The sequence below is a fragment of the Macaca nemestrina genome, chromosome 11 (genome assembly GCF_043159975.1).
Source record: "Macaca nemestrina isolate mMacNem1 chromosome 11, mMacNem.hap1, whole genome shotgun sequence".
In the NCBI taxonomy this organism is placed as follows: Eukaryota; Metazoa; Chordata; class Mammalia; order Primates; family Cercopithecidae; genus Macaca; species Macaca nemestrina.
Genome location: NC_092135.1, coordinates 120694283 through 120715842, shown reverse-complemented (window position 1 = coordinate 120715842; position 21560 = coordinate 120694283). Strand labels below are relative to the sequence as shown.

Genomic DNA, 21560 nt, shown 5'->3' with positions numbered 1-21560 from the left:
TTGACTTACAGCATTACTTTTTATTTTAAACTTAAGTAATTGCTTTTCCATATTAATCTGTTTTGTATGTACTTCACAGTGCTCCCAAGAAGATATAGCTGATAAACTTGGTTTGGATATCTCTGCAACAAAGGCAGTCCACATAAGTAATCCTAAAACAGCTGAATTTCAGGTAAGAATTTTAAGTAGGTGAGAATTCAGGTAAAAACCGAGAGGCAGTACATGAGTTAGGAAAAGTCTCTTCAGTTATTATACCTGAGATGGTGAAATCTTAGAGCTTTTTTATAGTATCTTCTTGGGTAAGTTTATAGTTGGTTATTACGTGCTATACTGCCAAAAATTCTTAACACTTTTAAAAATAATATTTTCTTGATTAGCTTCATACTGGGTTCTTACTTGCTTTGTATTATCTGGCCCAGTCCCTCTTGTCTGAACTTTCCATTTCATAATTGATTTTTTAACACTATTTTCTGATTTCATCATTTTTTTTTTTTTTTAATTTTTATTTTTTGGGACAGAGTCTTGCTCTGTTTCTCAGGCTGGAGTACAGTGGCATGATCTCGGCTCACTGCAACCTCTGCCTCCCAGGTTAAAGCGATTCTCCTGCCTCAACCTCCCAAGTAGTTGGGATTATAGGTGTGCGCCACGATGCTTGGCTAATTTTTGTATTTTTAGTAGAGAGGGGGTTTCACCATGTTGGTGAGGCTGGTCCTGAACTCCTGACCTCAAGTGATCCACAAAGTGACCTTGGCCTCCCAAAGTGCTGGGATTACAGGCATGAGCCCCTGCACCTAGCCAGATTTCATCTCTTTTCCGTTCATTTGTAATAAAAGAACAAAACCTGTTCCCAGTTCCTCCGTAAGTCATTCACTTTGAAATTGCCCATTATATCAGTTCTTGACTGTGCTGCTTATTTCTTTTATTGTAATTGTCTAAGTTTATTGGCAGTTTCATTTAGAGTTTAGGAATATTTAAATGAGAATGATACTACCTTAATATTAAGTATTAAGTGATTTGTGTTATAGATTAGGATATTAACTATAAAGGGAGGGCATTTAAAAATTATACCATCTTTGCTTATTAATAACTTTATTTATTTATTTATTTATTTATTTTTGAGACAGAGTCTTGCTCTGTCACCCAGGCTGGAGTGCAGTGGCCGGATCTCAGCTCACTGCAAGCTCCGCCTCCCGGGTTTACGCCGTTCTCCTGCCTCAGCCTCCGGAGTAGCTGGGACTACAGGCGCCCGCCACCTCGCCCGGCTAGTTTTTTTTTTTTTTTTTTTTTTTTTTTGAGACAGAGTCTCGCTCTGCCGCCCAGGCTGGAGTGCAGTGGCGTGATCTTGGCTCACTGCAAGCTCCGCCTCCCGGGTTCACGCCATTCTCCTGCCTCAGCCTCCCGAGTAGCTGGGACTACAGGCGCCCGCCACCTCGCCTGGCTAGTTTTTTTGTATTTTTTAGTAGAGACGGGGTTTCACTGTGTCAGCCAGGATGGTCTCGATCTCCTGACCTCGTGATCCGCCCGTCTCGGCCTCCCAAAGTGCTGGGATTACAGGCTTAAGCCACCGCGCCCGGCCTTTTTTTGTATTTTTTAGTAGAGACAGGGTTTCACCGTGTTAGCCGGGATCGTTTCTCGATCTCCTGGCCTCGTGATCCGCCCGTCTGGGCCTCCCAAAGTGCTGGGATTACAGGCTTGAGCCACCGCGCCCGGCCGCTTATTAATAACTTTAAATAGTTCTATCTCTTTTATACTAATAAGCTCTTGTTCTGTTTCTCTTGCATGTACAAATCTGTGTGTTTTTTAACCCAGATTTTAGAGAAAATCATGTCTTCTTCTAGAATCAAGGGGAATCTTAGAACTGGAAGGCTATATTTTAAAGAAGGTTAATGCTATTATAAATAATATCTGAATTCTGATTTAAAATCGTTTCTTTGGATTTTGGTTTTTACTTATACAAAAATAAGGGATGGGTTAGTTCTAAAAACAATTCTAAAAGTTCTGAAAGTGTTTAAATCTAAATTTAAAAATTCTAAATTTTATCTATAGAACCATTACAGCTAGACTAATTAAAGAGCTAATTGGTAATATATATCAAGTATATGAATTCTTTATCTATATTTAGGGTCAGAACTTTGAAGAATCCTTATACTAATTTTGGAAGGATTATAATAATGAATTTTTATATTTTGTTTTCTGAGGTCTAGTTTCCTATTGCTTTTAAAATTTGCCCATAGTGTTCTTTTTAATAAGAGGTATTCAAATTCATTTGCATAGAATGATTTTTCAGTAAATATTAATGGATTTTTGTTTATTCCAAATGCACCTTTTTCTCCCAGTTTTACTTAGATTACTTTTTAAAAAAACTTTATTTTATTTTTATTTGTCTTTTTGAGACGGAGCTTCACTGTCTTGCCCAGGCTGAAGTGCTGTGGCCTGGTCTTGGCTCACTGCAACCTCCGCCTCCTGGGTTCAAATGATTCTTGTGCCCCAGCCTCCCGAGTAGCTGGGATTATAGGCGTGTGCTACCATACCTTGCTAATTTTTGTACTTTAATAGAGATGGGGTTTTACCATGTTGGCCAGGCTGGTCTCGAACTCCCAGCCTCAAGCGATCTACCCCCCATGGCCTCCCAGAGTGCTGGGATGACATGTGTGAGCCAACTCGCTTGGCCTTTTTTTCAACTTTTATTTTAGATTCAGTTAGTATATGTGTAAGTCTGTTACAAAGGTATATTACATGATGTTGAGGTTTGGAGTGTGATTGAACCCGTCACCCAGTATTGAGCATAGTACCCAACAGGTAGTTTTTCAGCTCTTGCCCCCCACCTCCCTCTTTGCCTTATATTCCCCTACTGAAGCTTGATAGATTTCTTAAGATGTGGTAACTGTTATGTTCTTCAGGATTTACATCCTGCCTTATCTATTTTATATAAGTGGAAGGAAAATAATCAGAAATGCATTAAATGTCACTATAAATAGCTGTGGCTTAGCACACTTAGGAATCAATCTTTCTGCGTAAAGTACCTTAAAGATGAAAGAGAGTGCCTATCTTTTGACCTAACAGATTCTATATTTTACCTTGCTTTACCAATAGGTGAGTCCTACTACTACTAATTTGGCTAAGAGGTTTATATTTATTTATGGTTAGGTTAAATGTAAAATTCTTCATGGGCCTATAACTCAGTTTCTTGTCTAAATCCATTCTTTCTCCTGCATAATTCTTAACTTTGGGCTCTTTTCTGATAGTAAATATGTTAGAGAATGGACAAGATAAAAATGCAACTTGGCTAAAATATGTAAAATTTTATTATAGTGACAATAAACAAACTTACAGAATATTACCACACCCCTTCCAAATTAACAATAATATTCCTTAATCACCTCACATATCCAGTCATTGTTTCAGTTTTCCCAATTGTCAATTTTTTTTTTTTTTTTTTTTGAGATAGAGTCTCACTCTGTTGCCAGGCTGGAGTGCAGAGGCGCAATCTTGACTTACTGCAACCTCCGCCTCCTGGGTTCAAGCGATTCTCCTGCCTCAGCTTCCCAAGTAGCTGGGACTACAGGCGCGGGCCACCACCCCCAGCTAATTTTTGTATTTTTAGTAGAGACAGGGTTTCACCATGTTGGACAGGATGGTCTCGATCTCCTGACCTCATGATCCGCCCATCTCAGCTTCCTATCAATTTTTTTTTTTAACAGTTTGAGTTGGTATTCAAATGTGGTTCATACATTGACATTGATTTATATGCTTTTCATGTCTCTGTTAATCTACAAGTTGTGCCTCTCATCCTTCCATCTTTCTTTTCCTTTCAGTTTGTTTATTGAAGAAACTGAGTCATTTGTCCTACAGAATTATTACATTTAGGATTTTGCTGAATATGTTCCAGTGGCTCCCTAAGTTTCCAGTAAATTGGTAGTTGGATATAGAAGCTTGATCAGATTCAGGTGTAATTTTTTGTATTTCTGTAGGTTTTTAAATATGCAAATAAGGCATATCTATAAAATACACTGATAAAATTAAGAAAAGTTTTCTATAACAGTAGTTTGTTTATTGTATTTCAATAAGTTAAATTTCCTTTTAACTTTTAACATTGTAGTTTCGTTTCTGTGAATGGTTTGGGCACTTGCCCTCCAATGGGGAAAATGAACAATATTTAAGAAGCACCACGTTGAAGGCGAATAGCAGCTTGTTGGTATAGTGAGTGTGATGGGAAAGACGTTCTCTTTTTCCTTCAAAACACAGTCTAGCAATTCCATTTAGGGTCTTATGGTTACTTGTGCAGGATCTAAGAAGGTCTATGTTTTAGCTTGGGTGTTCAGGGCAAACCTCTGTAGGAGAGAACATTTGAGCAGACCCTTGAAGGAAGGAAGGAAGCCACATGTGAACCTAAAGGAAGAATGTATGAGCAGAGTAAGCGTGGAGGCCTCAGGATGGAAATCTACTTGCTGACCAGTGTGGCCTCCAGTATGGCTGGAGTGCAGTAAGCCTGTGGGAGCAGCAGGACTTGAGGGTAGAAAGGGAGGCAGGGCACATCACACGGCCCCAGGTAGGCCATGGATTTTATTCAAAATTTAATGGAAACTTCTTGGAGATTTTTGACCAGGGGAGTTGCATGATCTGATTTCCGTCTTAAAGGACTGCTCTGTATGGAGAATAGGCCACAAGGTGGCAGGAGTGGAAGCACAGAAGAACGTTATGCAGTTGTCTAGGGAAAAGATAATAGTGCTTGGTGTATGACTGCAGAGCCCAGACTCTCACAGTAATGTTATACCACTGCTTATAAAACCCTTCTGGTAACATGTGTTGGAAGCTAATATATTCCGTATAGCTCACAGGGAGAAATTTATTTTGCATACAAAGCAGGAAAGTTTTGCTTTTTTCAAATGTACCAGGGTATGCATTTCTTAGGAACAGTAGGAATGAAATGACTGTACATACTTTCACATTTGCTTTAGTTAATGAAAAGTTTAGAACTGTAGTTACAGCCTACCCATAGCAGCTGTATATATTTTTTAGCACCTACGTATTTGTGTTCTGTTTTCCTCATTGTGGTGGTGTTTTAATTGCATTTACATTTTTCCTGGTCCTAATTTTGAGTAATTCATATTTAATCTATTTATGGTTGTATTTATTTATTTGTTTAGAGACAGGGTCTCTGTTGCCTCGGCTGGAGTGCAGTGGTATGATTATAGCTTATTGTAACCTTGAACTCCTGGGCTCAGGCAATTCTCCACCTCAGCCTCCCGAGTAGCTGAAACTGAAGGCATGTATCCATACCCAGCTAATTGTTAAATTTGTGGAGGTGGTGTTTTGCTATGTTGCCCATGCTGGTCTCAAACTGCTAGCCTCAAGTCTTCCTCCTACCTTGGCCTCCCAAAGCTTTGGGATTACAGGCATGAGCCACGGTGCCTGACCTATATTTAATCTACTTAAACATTTGTATTTCTTGTAGTCTATTTCAATTACTTTGTGAAATGAGGCAGGATATGAAAACTTGCATACATGCATTTGAAATCTTGAAAGCAAACTTTAGTTTTTGAGATGATAATCAATTAGCTGGGTGCAGTGGTATGTACCTGTAGTTCCAGCTACTTGGGAGGCTGAGGCAGGAGGCATTTGCCTCCTGCTATAGCGGTTTGAGGCATTTGAGGCTGCAGTGAGCTATGATTGTGCCCACTGCACTCCACCCTGTGCGAAAGAGTGAGACTGTGTCTCTAAAAAAAAGGAAAAATGAAATAATGAATGATAATGAATAAAATAATCATGCCTTAGATATGAGCAAACATATTTAGGTTATATTTGTTTCTCATTTATTTTTAAATCACATTTATGATTTTTTATTTTGTAAATTTGGAAGCCAGAATGTTTTCAGTTCTTTTCAGTTCAATTGCAGTATTCTGGAGTTGAAAATTGAAAGTGACTTTGATATTTTAGGGCAATGCATTTTCCAGAAGTGTCTTCCTATGAAGCCATAGTCTTTCTGCCATAGTCTTTGTCTTTCACCAAGTTTGTTTGTTTGGGTCGTATTTGGTCAGTGCAATTTCATGTCTTTTCCTGTAGGTGGCACGCACTACCCTTCTTCCTGGCCTCCTGAAGACCATAGCAGCAAATCGTAAGATGCCCCTTCCTCTGAAACTGTTTGAAATCTCCGACATTGTAATAAAAGATTCTAATACAGGTAAGAATAAGTCACCTTTGATTTGATTTGTGTATTTAAAGCATTTTTTTCATTATGAAAACCTTAACTATACATAAAAGCAGAAAAAGTAGTATAATTAGCCCCTATGTACCCAGCCCCCATCTTCAACAGTTACCAACACATGGACAGGCTTCTTTCATCTATACCACTATCAACTTTCCATATTATTTTAATATGAATCATAGACATTGTATCATTTCATCAGCAAACACTTTAGTAGTATTTTGTTTTTTTTTGGAGACAGTTTCACTCTGTCACCCAGGCTGGAGTGCAATGGCCTGATATTGGCTCACTGCAACCTCTGCCTCCTGGGTTCAAGTGATTCTTGTGCCTCAGCCTCCTGAGTAGCTGGGATTAAAGGTGTGTGCCACCATACCTAGCTAATTTTTGTGTTTTTAGTAGAGCTGGTGTTTCACCATGTTAGCCAGGCTGGTCTCAAACTTCTGACCTCAGGTGATCTGTCCGCCTTGGCCTCCCAAAGTGCTGGGATTACAGGCGTGAGCCACCGGCACCCAACTACTTTAGTATGTATTTCTAAAAGATAAGCACTACCACTTTAGTTTTGTTTGTTTTATAAATTTCATTTTTATGATTAATTTATTTGAATCAGAATTTAAGGTCCAGCTATTTGGTTGCTGTCTCTCTCATTTCTTTTAATGGAAAGCATTTTTCAACAAAGAATTTAATAATTAAGAAGATTTCTATTAAAACCTCAACTTGACAAGCACTGTGGAACATTTTCTTATATGACATGATTTGTGTGCATATTGTCTTAACATACTTGATATCATGTCATTCTGCTTTAGCAGTGACTGTCCATTGTTACCGTTGTACCAGTGACTGCAAATGTGTTTGACCAGTTTTTGTTCCTTTTGAGTAAGCCCTGGACTTGTTAGTACAGTGGGTTGCTTGGTCCACACTTGGAATGGGGTGGTTGTTTAATGAGTATATATTTAGTAAGCACCTCCACTTGATTGCCAAGGAATTCAGTCTCTGATACAAATCTGACTGTTCGAAGCTGTATGTGCATTGGTCCCTTGGTGAGCAGTACCTGAAGGGACTCAATTGCTGTGTTTCCTTGGTTTCTGGATTTAACAGATCAATTCCTAGCAGTGTTTATGCCGCGATGCTTACTCTAGACTCTACAGAATTCAGAGTGTGTTCTTTTGAATCAGTTGACAAAAGCAGAGACCTTATTCTCAATTTCTCCTGAAGAGGATAAACCTATTATTCTTAACTTTACAAAGTGGTCACAACTATTGACTGTAAATCGACCTATCTTAGGAATTATAGAGGTATGACCAGAGCTAGTACTGTCCATGGCAAACTTTCCAGCCAAGGCTGGATTCCATCTGTTCCCCACTATTGTCCCATTTAATGGATTGGAAAATTAAGACAGAAAGTGGTAATTTGCCCAGGGCTGCATAAAATATTGAACTTGGAGCTGGAGCCACAGTATAGGTCTCCATCACACATCCTTAGAGAATGAAAGTTCATGTTTAATATCACTATGTAGAATTTTCTTTAGGTGGTAAATTTACTGTAGTAAAAATCAGAAAACATTTTTAGTGCCAGCTACAAATAGTTTTGAGTGTTCTTGTACCTTAAATCCTCCATTGGTAGAGATAACTGAGAATTTGATATAATTCCATTGTCAAATTTTTCTGTTAGCCTTGAGTTGTTTCCATTCATCTTATTTATTTGCATTTTACATTGTTTTGATCGTTGATGATCTGTTCGTGTTTAGAAATATATGGTTACGTTTATAAATCAGGATTAGGTTAATTACATGGGTTTCCTCAAAAGTGTTGTAATACTGTTTCAGCAGTAGGCCTCTTCCCTGATCGGTAGGGCTCCCTGAGGGCTTTGCACGGTTCTGTGGGGCTGGGCATGCTCACAACCAGGCGGAGGGTGCGAGTGAGGAAACTGGGGTTGTTGCAGGGATGGGGCACTTGACAGTATTTTAGTCCTGGGTAGTGGTGCCTTTGCTATTTTTGTTTTAATTTGTGTTTGTTGGAAAGGCCCAGGTATACACTGTACCCTGCTTCTCTTTCTGGCCCCAAGGCCTATGCTTAGGATGACTTCCTATTGAGAGAACTGTTCTTAGGTGCTAGTGCTATAGGCCATCTTCTAACAGATCACCTAGGTGGCCAGGCGTGTTGGCTTATGCCTATAATCCCAGTGCTTTGGGAGGCCAAGGTGGGAGGATCTTTTGAACCCAGAAGGTTGAGGCTACAGTAAGCTATGTTTACACCAACTATACTCCAGCCTGGGCAACAGAGTAAGACCCTGTCTCCCCCGCCTTGCCCCCCGCTCAAAAAAAAAAAGAAAGAAAGAAAGAAGAAATGACTTAGAAAATCATCCCAGAAACTCAATTCATATAGCTTTTAGATTTGCATTTCTGTGATACTTTGTTTCGTTGGGAAGGATAGTTCCTATTTCTATAGGAAACCTCTTTTATATCTGTCTTTTGTTATAATTACTCTGCTCTATTTTCTCCATTGATTCATTTCTGATATTATTTTTGCCTGTTGTCTTGTACCATTCTGCTTTATTCTTTTTTTAAAAAGTTTTCCATCATCAATGGTATTTGAGAAATGAAGGGAGGTAAATGTGCTTGGTAAGTCTACCATCTTGAAAACATAGGTTTGCTTTAGTTTATTTGGAGTATGTTTTCTGTTTAGGTAGGCCTGGATTTTATTTCATAACAAAATGAGCTTTTCTGATGGAGTATTCTACATATGTACATGTGGATTCCCTACTTGTCATCTGGTGTACGTAGAGGACAACAGGGGAGGCAGCAAAGCACTGCGGTTCCATAGAGAGACTCTGCAGCCAGAGTGCTTGGCTTTGAGTCATGGTTCTGCCTTTACCAGCTGCTTAACTTTGGACAATTTGTTTATTCTCTCTGTGGCTCAGCTTCCTCATCTGTACAGTGGGAATAATGATAGCACTTATTTCATTGATATGTTATAAGGATTAAATGAAATTACAGTTTGAAAAGTTCTAGCCACGTAATAAGAACTGTTGGTGTTTGCTCTTGTTGTTAAGATGTTTACAATTCCTAAACTCAGATAACGTAGCATCCTGGTTTATGGGAATTTTTTACTGGAATGACTTGAAAGCCTTAGCTGTCCATTAAAGGGCTAATGTCACCTTGCTGAGGCACTCAGGGCCAATTCTTATCCTCACTTTTGATTTAATTGGTTCTGTTATGCCTTTTTTTTTTTTTTTTTTTTTTTTTTTTTAGAATAAGAAAACTGAAACAGACGAACGTGGGAATTTATTTATGGAAACAGGAACATTGTTTTTTGAGTAATTGGTCACCTACTTTTTTTGAGTGAATTAACGTGTTTTTACTGTTTCTCAAACCAGTAACCATTTTTCTCTATTGGATTCACATTAGCAATTTCCTTCTAAAAAATGAAACTTTTTTGAAGACAAAAGTCTAAACCATAGTTTTCCAGTTAACGTGAAAATGCCTCAAATTTTCATTGGTGGGAGCAGTACCCAAACTACTGGTTCAAAAGAGTGGTGATAGAGTGGCAAGAATGAGCAAGGCAGTCTCATTCAGCACAGCACATTGGTAGAAAAGATTTGTAAGTTATTTTTCATTGCTAGAGACTGCTTTAGAATATCAGAGAAAGAGTTGCCAGTCTTACGGGAGACAAACCTGTGAGCAGATTCTTACAGATAATGCCCAGAGTGAATGTACCAGTTGCCCTTTGGTAGCTCAGAAGGGAGCAACAGTTGCCATTAATTTGTTTTCTAATACTAAGGAAAAACCCAACATTCCCAGCCTTGTATCAGTTTGGGGTGGGCAAGCATGTCTTCCAAAACAAAAATAGAATCCATATTGGATTTCGATATGCCTCCCACACATTTTGTGTGACCAGTATTCCTGTAAGAGTAGATGAAAGACTGCTAGCCCAATTTTCGTGCTTGACCTTGTTGGACAGTTTCTTATTCTAATGTAGACTTTTTTGACTGACCATCCATGTTGTGTGAGGCCGTCAGGCTGCCAGTTTAGAGACTGTGTCAGGCATACTTTTCGAGCATTAAGACTTCCACTCTAAATCAGACACATTCAGGTTCTTTGAGGCTGAGCCAACCACTGCATTTATTGAGACTCTAGATATGAAGTTGCTGCAACATTTTACAAAATTAGTCATGACTCAAGGGACTCAGCCGATTTATGCGTTTTGTTGGGCAGAATGGTGTATGGCTTTGGAATGAGAAGTTGAATGCAGACTCTGCTGTGGGGTGAATGTTTTTCAGTTGATAACAAGGAAGTCAGCAGACGCAGCACTGAAGCTGCCATATCAGGCTGCTGTGTGAGCTATTGATTGGTGATTGGTTTCAGTCCTTAACATTTTTATTTTTTCTGTTAAATGTCAGGAACAACTGAACTATAAACCAAATAGTTTAAAAAAAAAAAAAAAAGACTTCTCGGGAGCAAAGGACCTAATTGTGAATTTCTAATCTGTACACCCAGAAAACCAACTGTATTTTGCAAAATCCAATATTTAGGCTTTTTCTTAAACACAGATTGACTTCTGCATTGTAGTTTATTGCTTTATGGTCACTGAAGCTGCCAGTATATATACATAGAATCTCCCTGAAATGGCAAGAGAAAACATATCACTGGTTTGAGTGAGTTTAAGTATAAAGGGAACAAGAGCCAAAGAAAGATTGGTTTGGCTTTCTAATGTAAGAGGGTGATTTAGATTTAGCAGGATACAATCGTGCAATTGTCAATTTGACATATATATGTGGAGAACCCTGAAAATCAAATTGCCATGCATTTTGGTTATAACTACTACATTTACAAAATGTTGGATTTTAATAAATATGGTAGATGGAATAGGATAGGTTAAAGCCTCTTGACCACCCATAGGGGCCAGTTAGTGTCACTTTCTTAATGAAGTATGCTAAGCCTTCACTTTTTGCTCAGAGCATTCTTAACTTTCTTTGAAGCATTGCTATAGTCCTGGTGCAAGCTACATTTCCTATACCCCTCAAATCACTGACAAAATAGCTTTTAAAATTTCACATTGTTCCTGAAACTTTTCTAAATGAGAGAATCATCTACTTCTTCTTGCCCTGCTTAGTTTGGATGTAGAAATCCAGAATTTTTTTTAAACTTTAGTCACAATATATGTTTAAGAGTCTTGTTCTTTTCTCCTCGCTTGACCACCATGGCCATCACAGAACAAACCTAATTCACTGTTTTTTTATGATTTGGTTTGTTCTTTCAATTTGCTGTTGGTTTGTGCCATATATGTATGTTGGTGTTTGTGTATCTGTCTTATAAGTTACGAAAATATAGCGGTCAGATTTTTAAAGGTTTTTGTGTAAATCTGTGCTTAAAAATAACTCAATAAAAGCATTTTCATTGTGGGCTTGTGAAATACCTCAGTTCTGAGAAATTATCCAGTAATTCTGGAGCCCTCAAATAATGGAGGATTATCTAGCATCCACATGTGGAATGTGGTTTTCCGAAGAGAGCTTATGTCATCAGTCTGGATTAATTTAATTTCACCATTTCATATTTTTCGCATGTAGAGTTTCCAATTAATAATTCAAAAAATATGGATGTAAGGAGCATTGACATTAACAATTTTTGAAGTAACATCATTTGCATACGTGATGGCATCTTAACTGTGTAAATACATCATTTTTAATATAGAAAGTTATTTTAATAGATTTGGTTCCACATAGTTAAGATCTGCTAACATGAGTATAATGTGCCCTGTCATGCATTGAATATTGTATTTTTTTTTAGTAGGTAAAAAAATCCATTCCAGGTTTACATTAACTAAATAAAAGCCAACCCACAAGGACATAACTTTTTCCTTCATGCGTTGAGAAGGTCATAGATTTTTCCTCACATTTGTTTCTTGGCTTTTCAGCACTATTTTAAAAAGGAAAGTTTGTACTTTGGTGCCATAATATAGGAGAGCATTTTAAGGAAAATTGTTCTTAAGCTTTATTATGTTTTTTTAAAAACTGAAAATATATTTGTGATGTTTTTAAGACCTTTCATGAATGTGTATTTTTAATTTAAGAGCAATTCTAATCTTTTCTTTTTTTTTAATACTCAACTTCTCCTTAATCCTACTCTTAGAATTAGTTGCCGACCCTTTTCTGTGCTTATGTCAGCATATGTTATGCTTTTATTTACAGCCATAGATAATGGATAAATACTTTTTAGTGTTTATACAAATGGGATATACTTTACCTGTCTTGTTCTGCACCTCATTTCTCCTTTGAGCACATTCTATTGACTTCATTTCTTTTTAATGGCTGGATAATCTTCCATCATATCAGTGTACTATAATTTATTTACTTAGATTATTATGAATATTTAGATTTTTACCAAACTTTTGCTAAACTACGTTGCAAGAAATGTCCTTGTACCTTTATACAAATAGGAATTTTTAGAACTAGAATTGATCATTCCATAGGTGTAAACATCTAAATGTTTGATAATTTGTTAAATTCTCTTCATAAAAGGATTTTTTACAAACTTAGCATCCTACCAAGAGTGTATAAAGGTGCCTGTTTACCCACATTCAATATGACTTTTGGAGGCATTATGTCTTCATAAGATTCTTGTTGCATTAGTGAATCATTTAGGCCTGCGTTGAAATTCTTCAGGCGATGTATAAAATTTGCAATATAAATTATAGTCTTGTGGGTTCCAATGTGAAATAAATTTGTTGGATGGAAGAGACTTAAAAATCAAGTTGCTTTGTTTTATTTTCTTAACTTGGCCAGACTATGAACCTCAAGCTCCATATCAGCCTCTGATTATTCTAGAAGCTGTTTTGATCTCCCAGTAGGCTTTCTGCTAGTATCTTTCTTTGGGCTTTTAGGTGAATGTGAGAATAGGAGTGGCAAGTTTCTGTGGAAGACTCTGCTCTTTTCCAGTCTGTGCCATGTATAACATGACCAAACACCTTAGTTTTTAATCATTGGTACTTTGGTGGAAGAGGATCTATACCGAACAGGAGCCTATTTGAGTTATATGTAATAGTCGTTTACTAGGGGACATCATGTACCATTCCTTTTTCTTTTCTGTTAAAAAATCATTTGGCGTGTCCTTTCATCTTATAGAATTGTAGCTAGCCACCCCTCCTTTGCACAGCTTAGATCAGCCCTCTCCAGGCAGTACTTTGAAGTCTGTGAAATACATAGATAATTTAGGCTGACATACTTGCCAGGCCCATTGAAAAAGCAGAATTGTTTGATGGCATGACACAAGCGGTCTGTTAACTGAGTTATAAAGAACTGAGGCATTTCCAACAAACCCTAGCCTTGGCATGACTTTTAAATAGTTCTTATTTTGTGGTGTGCAGTCAGTGGACTTCCTGTGATGTAGTATAGTCCCTTAGTGCAACATACTAGGAAATGGGAATGTTACTATACCCAGCAATTTCAAGGAGGAATGGGTGGAAATGAGTTTGTGGTTATTTTCTCCTTTGATTCAGTTCAGCTACAGTAGAGGGAGTATCTTAGCAAGATATGTGGAAGTAAGTCCAGAGAGAGCAGTAACCCTTAGGAAATGTAAAAAGCCAGCCAATCCATATGGAGTTGGGATGGGGCGCCTTAATAATGTGGTTAATCTAATTATTACGGTGGGCTTAATACAAAGCCCTAGAAGTCAGGCCTTTCTTAAAAATATTGCAAAATTAAATCTAAAAATATACAGTTCGTTACTGTATGTGTGTGCTATAAACATCCTGAAACCGTTCTTGAATGAAATAGAGTATAATTTTTTTAAGTTCTCTTTTGTTTTTGTTTTTGTTTTGAGGCAGGGGTCTCACTCTGTCACCCAGGCATGATCATAGCTCACTGCAGTCTTGAACTCCTGTGCTCAAGGGATCCTTCACTTCAGCCTCCCAAGGAGCTGGGACTACAGGCACATGACACCACCACTGTGCCTGGCTAATCTTTAAATTTTTTTTTTTTTTTTTTTTTTTTAGAGATGGAGTCTTACTTTGTTGCCCAGGCTGGTCTGAAACTCCTGGGCTCAAGTGATCCTTCTGCCTCGGCCTTCTAAAGTGCTGGGATTACAGGCCTGAGCCACTGCGCCTGGCCTAAATTCTATAATTTTTTAATTGTGATTTTATTATTCTCATCACAAGTTTACTTAATTTGTTTTTTAAAATTCTAAATTTTTAATCCAGATGTTGCTGCTCATATCAGAAATATAACAGTTTTACATAATTTGGAGATAAGGAAAAAATTACTTGGAATTTGGCAAAGATTATCAAAATAAAACTTCCAGTTTATGTTGCTAAGCTGTCTCTTAATGGTGGTGTTACTGTTGGGCTATTCTCTCACAGCAAAAACGGAGTTACAAAGTTGTTTCAATACGTGCCTGTGTGTTAAAGTGAAAGCATGTGACATCCACACCAATAAATGGGTACCACATGGCAAAAATACCCAGAAGCAAGTCAGTAGTATGAAAGGGATAATTTAGTTCTGTTTCAGTTCATTTTTTCCCTTCAGAGAGACAGAGAGAGAGAGAGAGAGAAAGAAAGAAAGAAAGGGAGAGACAGAGAGAGAGAAAGTTTGTATTCCTACAGTGGAATCAGGCTTTTCATTTTAGTTTATCCATGTGGTTGGTTTAGTGAGGTTTTGTGCCTGTCTGATTTTAATGTTGACTTACAGCTTTTGGATACCAAATTTCTTTATCTTTAAAAATGGAAATGATGGAGGTGACAGTGGTATGCTACTCGCTTACCTCAGCTGGCATAGATATGGCCTGCTGTCTGCTCCTGGCCTGTCCTAGCTCCTGTTTAATAGCTATTTGTGTGTGCTTATCTTCTTTTCTAGGCTTTAGGGATCTACTCAGAAAATAATTATTGAGGTCTGGCCTGGTGGCCCATGTCCATAATCTTAGCACTTTGGGAGGCTGAGGCAGGCAAATTGCCTGAGCCCAGGAGTTCGAGACCAGCCTGGGCAACATGGTAAAACCCTGTCTTTACTACTACTACTACTAATAAAAAAAATCAGTGGGCATGGTGATATGTGCTTGTACTCCCAGCTGCTTAGGAGGCTGAGTTGGGAGGATCGCCTGAGCCTGGGAAGTCAAGGCTGCAATGAGCCAAGATCATGCTGCTGCACTCCAGCCTGGGCTACTGGAGTGAGAGCCTGTCTCAAAAACACAAAGCATTACTGAGAGTTTAGGTTGTAGATGCCTTGTACTGGCTTTGACCTTCATCATCAAAGAATATCTAGAATAGAGCGCCTTGAATATAGTGTGTACTAAGAAATGTTAAATGGCAAGGGCAGTTATTTCTTTGTATCTGTTCAGTCTGAAGTTCAACTCAGAATATACTTTCCATAAGTAACAATACTGTTCATGGCTAGAAACTTCACTGACCCTTAAAAATTATTTATTTCCATTGCTTAAATGGAAGTCTTAAGTATTTTAAAAACTTTTGAAAATTAAAACATCTGTTTATCATATAAAAAAAATTTCAGCAATGCATATCCATGACCATATTAAGTGGATATATAGCCATATATAAGTTTGCCGTTATATTGTTTGTTTTCATTTAAATCTTTTTGGGTAAACCCTATAGTGTAAAGAGCATGGGTTTTAGAGTCAGTCAATTCTGGTCAAATCCTGGTTTTGTAACTTATTAGCAATATAATTAATTGTCTTAGCTCCAGCCAATTAGTTTGACTTTGGGCAAGTTACTTAATCGTTCTGAGCTTTGTTTCTCCATCTGTTTTATAGGAATAATAATATTTATCTTGCATGGTTGTCTTGAGAATTAAATAAGGTTATAGATAAATTGACAGATAGGTAATACCTAGCATGTGCCAGACAATCGATACCACAGATTAACAGTTAATGTTAGTTTTCCTTTTACTCCATTTATGTGCTTACTCTTATATCATTTTAATATTAGAGTACAGTGTCTTAAACTGTTCGTGTTTTAATTGGATATCTAGAAGATAAAAGGCATTCTGTATTTTATGTCAACCATTGCTAGTAGCTTTTACCTATGGGAGTAAATCCGTGGAAGTAGTTTTGCTCAATATCTGCTAACATGAAGCAGCTTTCTATTTTCAGTTTATTCCCTCAGATATTAGTTTGTTCTTTCTCTTTTTAATATGAAAAGCAGAATGAGGCCAGCATTCATTTATGTTAGAGCAGTGGTCTCCAGAATTTATTGAAGGGCCACAGTGTTACAAAGTTAAATGATGACTGCTGACTTTCAGTCTTCCTCTCTATACTAGGTACTTCTTTTTAAAAATGAGTTTTATTACAGGTTTAGATGATTATAACTATCACTACAAGGTCAAAAAGTTCTATCACCCTAAAAACCCCTTATTTTAGTCACATTGTTTTCCCCATACCTAACCCCAGACAACTACTATCTGTTCTCTGTTCCCATAGTTTGGCCTTTTCCAGAATGTCATATAAATGGACTCACACTGTCTGTAGCCTTTTGAGAGCCTTGTTTCTTTCAGCATAATGCCTTTGAGAGTCATCCAAGTTGTCGTCTATCTACAGTTTTTTCCTTTTTATTGCTGAGTAGTAGTGTATAGATGTACCAATTTGTTTATCCATCAGTGTTCATTTGGACTGTTGGAATTCTTTTTTTAAATATTGACTTTAGCTGGGCACAGTGGCTCACACCTATAATTCCAGCACTTTGGGAGGCTAAGGCAGGAGTATCACTTGAGCCCAGAGTTTGAGACCAGCCTGGGCAACAGAGTGAGACTTTGTCTCTGCGAAAAATTTAAAAATTAGCTGAGTGTGGTGGCGTGTGCCTATGGTCCCAGCTTCCCTGGAGGCTAAGGTGGGAGGATTGCTTGAGCCCAGGAAGTTGAGGCTGCGGTGCACTTCCATATTATTTGTGATTGCACCAGGATGAGCAACAGAACGAGACCCTATCTCAAAAAATAAAGTGAAACAAAATGAAATATTGAGTTTGTAAGTTTGTCTTAATTTTCAAAGTAGAGTTACATATACTAATCATGGAAAAATTGGGAAATAAATAAAAGTTGGAAAAAATTACCCTTACCCAAACATAACTTATGTTAACATTTAGGTATATTTCTTTTCAGCCTTTTTCTCTGTTCATGGGGTTTTTTGGCTTGTGGCTATATTTATGTAGTTGTGATTCTGTTTTTCATCTTTTTAAAATTATTATTATTTTTGTAGAGATGGGGTATTGCTGTGTTGCCCAGGTTGGTCTCAAACTCTTGCCCTGGCCTTCCAAAGTGCTGGGATTACAGGCATGAGCTGTTTTGCCTGGCCCTATTCTTCATATACTTTTAAAAATTATTATTATTGTTGTGGTAAAAAAAACCTATGAGAGCTACCCTCTTAGTAAACTTTTAGAGGTGCACAGTTGCAGTAGTGTTAACTATATGCACATTGTGCATATAGTGGGTCTCTAGAACTTTTCATCTTGCATGGCTAAACTTTTATACTCATTCAATGTCAATTCCCCAATCCCTTTCCCTCCAACCCCTGGCAGCTACCGTTCTACTTTCTGTTTCTCCGAGTTTCATGACTTAGATACTTCGTATTAGTGGAATCATGCAGTATTTGTCCTACTGTGAGTGGCTTATTTAATTTAGCATAATGTCCTCAAGATTCACCCATGTTGTGGCATAGCTTCATAAACTTTAGCATTCTGCTTTCTTTTAATGCTTTGTGAAGAATGTATTCAATGTAAGTAGTTTTTAAGAGATTACGAAGCACACGCTAGTGTAACCATCAGCTGCATTAAGAATGGCACGTTGCCAGTATCCTAAGCTTCTTATATGACCCCTTCCCATCACAGATTCTTCTTTTTAACCTAGGGTAATTGTTAGCCTAACTTTGGTCATAGTCATTCCCTTACTTGCTTCATAGTTTTCCAACCTATGTTTGTTCTTTAAACAATGTAATTTAGTTTTGCCTCTTTTTGAACCTTGTGGTCTCTTTTAAATTTTCATTTACTATTTGCTGTTGCTATGTTATGATAAACCATCGTAAAGATGCTTTCTAATAGCCACTGAGTATCCTGATGAGTGATCGACTGTACTTTATGTAGCCATCCCTAATTTAGGTTGTTTATAATTTTACTATTGGAAATAATGTACTAAATGTCTTTCTACCTAAAGCCTTTTTGTATGGAGGACTATTTCCTTTGAGTAGTATTAGTATTATGATTAAGAGAGTATGAAGCTTTAGGGCTCTGATATATTGCTAAATTGTTTGCAAAGAATTTTACCAATCAGTGAAGTCTTATTTTCCCTGGTCAGCATTGAGGGTTTTCACTCTTTCCCCCAAATAAAACACCTTAGGGAATTTGATAAGCTGAAAAAAGACTATTTTATCTTATTTTGCATTTCTGAGGTTAAATCCTTCTCTGAATGTGTAATATTTGGTTTTCTTTTTTGTCGACTTTTTCTCAGTTTGTATTGGGGTAAATCAGTTTCTGAAGCAATGGTTAATACAGCCTTGTGACCAGTTCCTTTATCTTCCTAGATGTAGGCGCAAAAAACTACCGGCATCTCTGTGCTGTTTATTACAACAAGAATCCTGGGTTTGAGATCATTCATGGGCTGCTGGACAGAATTATGCAGTTGCTCGATGTGCCTCCTGGTGAAGACAAGGGGGGATATGTGATCAAAGCATCGGAAGGTAAGACAGATGAGCCAAATCCAGAGTTAGTGACAGTGTCAGGAGGAGGCTACACCTTGTTTTTCATGAAGTTGGTAATTTTGATTTGGGATTTTAGAAAGAAAGGGAGATAGAGTTTTATTTCAATCAGAAAATATCCCCTTTCCCTCCAGCATTTTAAGAAAACACTTTTCAGAACTCTCATAAGCGCTGCACAGTATACTTTTGTTCCAGCTGAGCTGTGGTAACCCCTAGTTACTGGTACCTTTAAGCCATCAGCACCATGGTGAACCCAGAAGTTTTAACTGGAAGCTGGTAAGGCCTAAAGTGATTGTTTGCACTCAAAAGCTGCCTGTCTGGTGGCTTTAAGGCAAAAGAAAAAAAAAAAAAAAAAAAAAAGACCCCTCCGAAGTTATTCTGAAAGACTCCACACATGTTAATCAAGTTATAAAGTTGGTGGAGCAAGGGTGGGAATCCTGTTTAAAATCCCAAGCACTGTACAATCTCTGTTGGGGAGTTTAAGTTAGGCTAACTAAGTGGTATATATGTGCTCCTAATATTCTATTCATAGTTTCTCATCATCCAAGGAATTCTGAAATTTTTGCTTTTCATATTTCTGCAGCTTCAATCTAAATTAATTTCGTTACATGAAAGGTCCAGAAACAACTTGAGAAAAATATTTTACCACTTAATCCTACTGTTTACCTCACTGTGCTTTATGACTCTATTTGGCATCTTAAATTTCTAACAGAGCATTTATTTTTAAAGTGTTATTTAACAGTTATTTGTAGTGAGATTTGGTGGGGTAATATTTTTGGTTTTTTCTTATATTTATTTTATTAGTCCTCAGGGATTGTTTTTGTTGGTGGGTATTTAATTTTTGTTTTGTTTTCATTTTGAGATTCCTTTGAAAATAACCCTGAAATCTATGGGGTTTTTTAGGCTGAAGAAGTGTGTGGTTTTTTGGTTTTTTTTTAAATAAATGAGAGATTAAATAAGCAGGAAGTTATTTTTTACCCACTTTCCATGAGAAATAATAAAATGCAGACATGTGTTATGCTTCTGGAGTTCTAGATGTTAGAACTGGATCTTGGAGTTCATCCAGCCCACGAGCCCGGTTTTATGAGTGAGGGAACTGGGGTTAGGCAAGTTAAGGAAGCTGGAGCCGGGTCATGCATGTTGACCCCACGGCTTCTGCCTCCCAGTATCCTTGCCAGTGTTGTCTGCCTTCGTAGTGCCTGTATGTACTTATTTACCAGTTTACCATCCTAGAATTTTGCTTTAAGACCAGGTCATCCAGGTTTATGGCAACCTGTAAGCTGATGTGAAGCATTTCTTTTCCTTCCATGCACAATCTTCTCAGAAATCTTATTTCTTAAACAGTTTAGCTAGATAAAAATTTGATGCAGATTGCGTCCTGAATGTGAGGTCCAATTTCTTTCATACATGAAAGGTTGCAAAGAGCTGAAGTGGTAAATGGAAGCATAGCTTGTTGTGAATGTGATGCTTTGTGTAACCTTTAGATGGATAATATTTCTATAAACTGGTATCTTAATATTGTGATTTCTCCTGCTTCAGTCGGTTCCTTAGATATTTATTTATCAGAAGAGTGTGAGTTCCCAGTTATAAGGCAGACTTCAAGAAAGACAGCGCTAAGTAGGACACAGGTGCCGCTGTCAGACAACCTGCCAGGGAAAAGAACGCCACATACCAACCCGCAAACCGAGATGTTAAAGATGTTAACATGATTGTCTTGACATTTCTGAAGAGGAAGAGAGTGCAGCTTCTTCAGGGCATCTGGAAAAACAATAGGGAGTTTCTGCAAATGAGATGGGCCTTTGGAAAAATAGGTGAAGACAGCAAGGCAAACTCACGATGGGAAACACAGGCTGTGTGTTTGGAAACACAGCAGACAGTGTAGTGTGGTTTGGCTATAGGGTGAAGAAGGAGCTTGAAACTATATTTGGCGTCTTGAATGCTAGGGAAAGACTGCAGCTAGTTAGGAGAAAAGTATTAAAGCTTCTTTTTTTAAAGCAGGTAAATGATACTAGATCTGTACTTTAGAGGGATTAATTTAGCAGCAATATGTAGGTTGAGTGGGATGGAGAGCAGAGGTGAAGAGAATGGTGGGAAGGGATTTTAGCACGTTGTAGAGGAGTGAGAATGAGGACTTGGCCTGAATGGTGCTCATAGCTATACCAAGGAAAAGACCGATTTATGAAACCTTAGGAATATAGAAGCCACAGTATTCATCATTTGGAAAATTTTGTGATATGTGCCACTTGGAACCTTTTGTGATACGGCTAATTTGTGTTCTTCTTTTTAAAAGTCAGGTTTTTCTAATTCTAAACTTATGATATTATAATTTGAATTCCATATAATTTAGCACCCATACAGAATATAATATTTAGTATCTAGTTTCCTAACATGTAGATGTCTGCTGTTTTTGTTTAGAATTTTTTTTTTTAATTAGGAAATACACATTCATAAACTGTCACTACTTCTGATGTGGTTGTAGATCTTTATGTTCAATTTTGTTAGGCCAGGTTGTTATTTTGGTTTTTGATTTAGCATGAATATTTACAGACTCAGTTTTGTGGTTCCTTTTGAATCTACATTGGCTTTCATAGTAGAACACTGTAATCTTCTGAAGTTTTTCCATGTTTGAAATGTCCAAGATTATGAACGTGAAAAGCTTTATACACATGGGCAGCC

General features: G+C 37.6%; 1 protein-coding gene across 4 annotated transcripts in view; it reads left to right on the top strand.

Annotated features, from left to right (window-relative positions):
• Positions 1-21560, top strand: part of LOC105481307 (phenylalanyl-tRNA synthetase subunit beta) — an 80357-nt gene that overhangs the window by 34138 nt on the left and 24659 nt on the right. For all 4 annotated transcript variants that reach the window (XM_011740810.3, XM_011740811.2, XM_071073443.1 and 1 more), the window contains 3 exons: positions 80-172; positions 6064-6181; positions 18711-18866. In XM_011740810.3, the coding sequence (XP_011739112.1) occupies positions 80-172; positions 6064-6181; positions 18711-18866 (367 nt within the window). The remainder of the gene's footprint in view (positions 1-79; positions 173-6063; positions 6182-18710; positions 18867-21560) is intronic.